Source organism: Syzygium oleosum, unplaced genomic scaffold, assembly GCF_021117445.2.
Source record: "Syzygium oleosum isolate NSW1041296 unplaced genomic scaffold, Sole_v2.1 Sole_v2.07, whole genome shotgun sequence".
NCBI lineage: Eukaryota > Viridiplantae > Streptophyta > Magnoliopsida > Myrtales > Myrtaceae > Syzygium > Syzygium oleosum.
This window is the reverse complement of record NW_026607491.1, coordinates 13,246,300-13,250,987: the sequence shown is the minus strand read 5'-3', so window position 1 is coordinate 13,250,987 and position 4,688 is coordinate 13,246,300. Positions and strand designations below refer to the sequence as shown.

Below are 4,688 nucleotides of genomic sequence, written 5' to 3'. Positions count from 1 at the left end.
GCACACCACCAGCACCGACCAGTAGCCTTGGCCGCGCCATCGCCGCCCAAGCGCCGCGGCCGTCGGCCGCCCGTCCGCCTCACTCGCCGCCACCACAGCCACCATCACCTTTCCCCTCTCCTTCCCACGGCACCATCACCATCACCATCATCCTCACTCGCCGTCCGACTCAGCCGTGACACCACCAGCCCGTCGCTGCCGCCGACCACCGCCCGTGGGAGCCGCCGGAGCTCCGCTGGTCCGGCGTGAACCAGCACCGCCCAACCCATCTTTCTCTCTTGTTCGGCCTCATTTGGAGCTTAGGATTTGGGTGAGTAAAAATCCTAAACCCTAATTAGGATTTTGTGCATTTTTAGACAAGTTTAGGGGTTAATTTTGGTGATTTAGGGGTTAATTGTTGGCTGATGATTAGGGCTGATCATGTGGTGATTTTGGTGGCCTAGTGTGATGATTTAAAGGTGATTTAGAGGCCTAGAGTGATGATTTTGGCTGATTAATGTGGGCTTGATTGGACTTTGTGTGGCTAATCTATGGCTTAAATGTGAATTACCATGTGTGATTCAATTGGGCCATGAAGAGGCTGGTTTGCGCATGGTTATACATTAATTATGTGATGCCATATTGAGTGATTGGTGTGGCCGAGATATGTGAGGCGTTGTGGGCCATAGGTTCGTGTGATTTTAATAACTTAATTGCATGGTCTTTGGTGTGTCAATTTATGTACCGTGGCTGAATTGTGTTAAATGGTGATTTGGGCATGTTGATAAGTTGAATTATAGTGGATTCAATTGGTGTCCCAAGTGTTGGATGATGTGACCATGATTTGTGCATAATGAGTGTTGCCATGTTATGTGAATCATGTGAGATTATACGAATGGCACTGAGCATGTGGTCACCTAAAATGCCCTAAGGCGTCGTTTACGCGGGGTTCAGATAATAAATTGGTGAAGTATGCACGTGTGATCACATAAACCCTGAGGCGTCGTTTACGCGGGGTGTTGAACCCGTCCTGAGGCGTTTAACGCGGGACGATGCCCGGATTACCGGAAGATGGCCAACCTGAGGCGTCGTTCACGCGGGTTGTGTCATAGACCTTATGCGTTTAACGCGGGTCGGGGATGAATTGGAAAGTGATAGACCTGATGCATTTAACGCGGGTTGATGATTAAATAAGAAATTGGCTCGTGTGCGAAGTGCATATTAATGAGTATGAGCATGTGCATGGCAAGTGATTGTGGCCAATTGAGAATGTGTATATGCCATGATTGATTTTCTCGGTGTCATTATTATGTGCCTAACCTGCAGGGTCGTGCATAGATTTGATTTGGGTCCGATGGCCTAAGTCGTTTGTGTACTGTATGATTGGTTAGTTGCTTGTCTGGAGGTGCATGTTAGCCTAGTTTAGGTTTAGGGGGCCTACTTACTGAGATTCGTTCTCACTGTTGTTAAAACCCAACATTTCAGACCCCTAGCCTTGAGGATGGCAGGCGTACCGTTACGTTTTGGGATCCCGAACCGTGTAGACCGTTCGGTGACCGAGTACCCCGGTTGGAACGGGGAGGCGTATTTTAGGTTTTATACTATTGTTTGGGTCGACGAGGGCGGGCCACAGCTCAAGGCCCATCCCTATCTAGGTTGGTGCTACCGAGACCAGACTGGCTTTTACGGGCCCCTTAGGACCTTCGATATCTCGTTCAACGGGTTAGGCAAGTGGGACCCACATCCTGCCGATGGTGAGATAGTGAGCCCCGACGCCGTGTCCGAGACGGATTCTGACCCCTGGTCAGTCATCTTCGAGTTCGACATGGATTCCGACCTTGAGGAGGAGGAGCCGATGGAGTGGGAGTCCGATCCCGAGCCGGAGCCGATGGAACTGGAGTCAGAGCCGGATGATGATCCCGAGGAGGAGCCATTGGAGGTTGAGTCCGAGTCTGAGTCTATGAATTCTGAGTCCAAGTCGTCCGATGATTTATCTGAGTCTTCGGGATCCGACCCGGATTGGTTACCCTAGGGGTTAGCCTTGAGCATAGTTAGGGTTTAGGGCCGACACTTTTTGGAATGAACCCTTCTTAGATCTAGTACCTGACCGCTCGAGCCACGTACCCCTTTTTGATGTTAGTGGCTTGCTGACCCGTTTTGGTTTATGTATATTTTTGTTTCAAATGGATATTATAAATCCTCCCTTGTTTAATGTAAGTATGTGTTTATGATATTTGTTGCTACCTTGGTCATGTTTTAATTATGTACGGGTGTTTGATCGTTTCCGCATGTGTATTGTTCTCCGATTTGGGTTTTGGGTCGGCGACGCGTCCTGGGACGTCGCACCAATACAACCGAAGAAGGATGTTGCGTGCGGTAAGGTTCAGGGTGTGACATCCCCCGTTAATTTGGTATCAGAGCAAGGTCAGCTCGATCCAACTCGGTCGAAGCCTGGAGTGATAAGGAGCAATGACCTTGGGTAGCTAAATAGGGAGACTTGTGTTCTACGTGTACCTCCAGACTATTTGATTTTCATGATTGATGATTGTTGGAAATGACCTGCAAAGTGCAGGTGCGGCAGGACCCAAGGTAGGTACACATATCTCCTTGATTGAGACCTCGTGTTGCTTGTGATTGACCGCCTACTGTGTGATTGATTGTTGTAATTCTTTGCCTTGGACCTTAGACTGGTATAATTTGGCCTAGGTCTCTAATTTCTGAATGGAATTATAGCAAGTAGGTGAGTAGTAAGAAACCCGTGAGAATGAGTAGAGGAATGGGGACCTGAGGACAATCGAGTGCGTTGGGCCAAGAGACGAGAGACCCGAGGCTTGATGCTGTCATTCAAACACTGCAGGAAATAGGAAACTTGATGGGAAGGCAGGCTCAAGAGAGGGCTGCCAATACTGCCCAAGCTGCTGAGGCCGCAGCAAATGCTGCTGTTAATGGTAATCAGGCCAATCAAGGGCAGGCTCAGGTAGTTGCGAATAGGCAAATGCACCAATTGGTGGAGCAGTTTTTGAAACTAAAGCCGCCGAAGTTCGATGGAAAAGGTGACCCCGAGGCCGCGCCGCGTTGGGTGGACGAACTGGAGAAGGCCTTTGAAGTCCTGGGGTGCACCGAAGTTGAGAAGGTGACCTTGGCTGTGTATCAGTTGCAGAAGAATGCCAGTGACAGGTGGAAGGCCACCAGGGGGAGAGTATTCCCCGAGGGTACTGCCCAGACTTGGGCTGTGTTCACTGAAAATTTCTATGGGAAGTACTTCTCAGAGAGTGCCAGGGAAAGGAAATTAGCGGAGTTCATGAGACTTTGCCAAGGATCAATGACAGTAGATCAATATGAGGCGAAATTCGCAAGGCTATCGAAGTTCGCGCCAAGGATGGTGGAGGACCCACTAGATAAGGTCCGAAGGATCTGGGATGGGCTGAAGCCGGACCTTCGAAGCCAGATGATCTCATTGAATATCCGAGATTAGAAATGTATGAGCGAGCTCAGGCGATAGAGCGGGATCAGATGGATAGGGCCGCCGCTTCTGGATCGCGGTTTACCCCGGCTAAGGACAACCGCCGCTTCAGGAAGAGGCCAATGGCGGGAAATAGGCGTTTTGTCCCTCCCGTTAAGAAGAACATCGGGAAGCCGAACTATTCTCAGAACCGATTTGGGACATGTTTCAAGTGTGGGAGCATGGATCATCAGATAAGACATTGCCCTCAACAATGTCCAGCAGGACCGCCCATGCAATCTCAGCCGCCCCGGATGGGAAATCAGACTGGAAATCCCCCACCGGCTATTCAGGGTAGACCGCCAGTCCAAGGAAGGGTGTATGCCATGGCGAGAAGGGAGGCTGAGGACACGCCAGGCGTGGTCACAGGTACGGTCTCTCTTTGTTATCATGCTGCGTATGCCTTGTTTGATCCGGGAGCATCACACTCGTTTATATCGGAACAATTTGTTAGATTGATTGGGATAGAGTCGATTTTGCTTGAAGTAATGCTTTGTGTGATGACCCCGCTGAATGATAAGGTGTTAGTCTCCTTAGGGTGTCCTGACTGTAAGATAGTAATTGGGGATAGATAGGAAAGGATAGACTTGGCGGTGTTAATCATGTTCGATTTTGATGTGATTGTCGGAATGGATTGGCTAGTTAAGCAAAAAGCCGTGATGGACTGTAGCAGTAAGGTGATCCAATTCAATCCGATTGGACACCCTAGATTCGAATTTATGGAAAACCGAGGAGGAACCTCGATCCCTTGGATTTCTTCATTGGAAGTAACCAAGTTGTTGGATGAGGGATGTGAAGGGAATTTGGTAAACGTCGTGGATTCGACGGTTGTGGAGCCAAGATTAGAGGACATACCCGTGGTGTGCAATTTTTCCAAAGTCTTTCCTCAGGAATTACCGGGTTTGCCACTAGAAAGAGAAGTGGAATTCGTAATAGAGTTGGCCTCTGGAACCGAGCCAATCTCGAAGGCACCGTATCGGATGTCTCTGTCAGAATTGAAGGAGTTAAATGTCCAGATGCAAGAGTTGCTGGACAAGGGTTTTATCCACCCAAGTGCGTCTCCATGGGGAGCGCCGGTGCTGTTTGTAAGGAAGAAGGATGGAACATTGAGGTTGTACATAGACTACAGGCAGTTGAACCAGGTGACTTTCAAGAATAAGTATCCACTGCCGAGAATTGATGACATGTTCGATCAGTTGCAAGGAGC

At 49.3% G+C, this 4,688-nt stretch overlaps 1 protein-coding gene across 1 annotated transcript; it reads left to right on the top strand.

Annotated features, from left to right (window-relative positions):
- Positions 1-1,867: 1,867 nt before the first annotated feature.
- Positions 1,868-3,454, top strand: LOC115671942 (uncharacterized). Its single transcript, XM_056313386.1, has 3 exons — positions 1,868-2,001; positions 2,547-2,568; positions 2,837-3,454. Exons 1-3 carry the CDS (start codon positions 1,868-1,870, stop codon positions 3,452-3,454), a joined length of 774 nt encoding a protein of 257 aa, XP_056169361.1.
- Positions 3,455-4,688: the final 1,234 nt, after the last annotated feature.

Coding starts and splice junctions, on each gene's coding strand:
- LOC115671942 (XM_056313386.1), top strand. CDS start 1,868: ATGGAACTGGAGTCAGAGCCGGATGATGATCCCGAGGAGGAGCCATTG. Junction 2,002..2,546: donor TCGGGATCCGACCCGGATTG/GTTACCCTAGGG, acceptor TGACCTGCAAAG/TGCAGGTGCGGCAGGACCCA. Junction 2,569..2,836: donor CAGGTGCGGCAGGACCCAAG/GTAGGTACACAT, acceptor CAAACACTGCAG/GAAATAGGAAACTTGATGGG.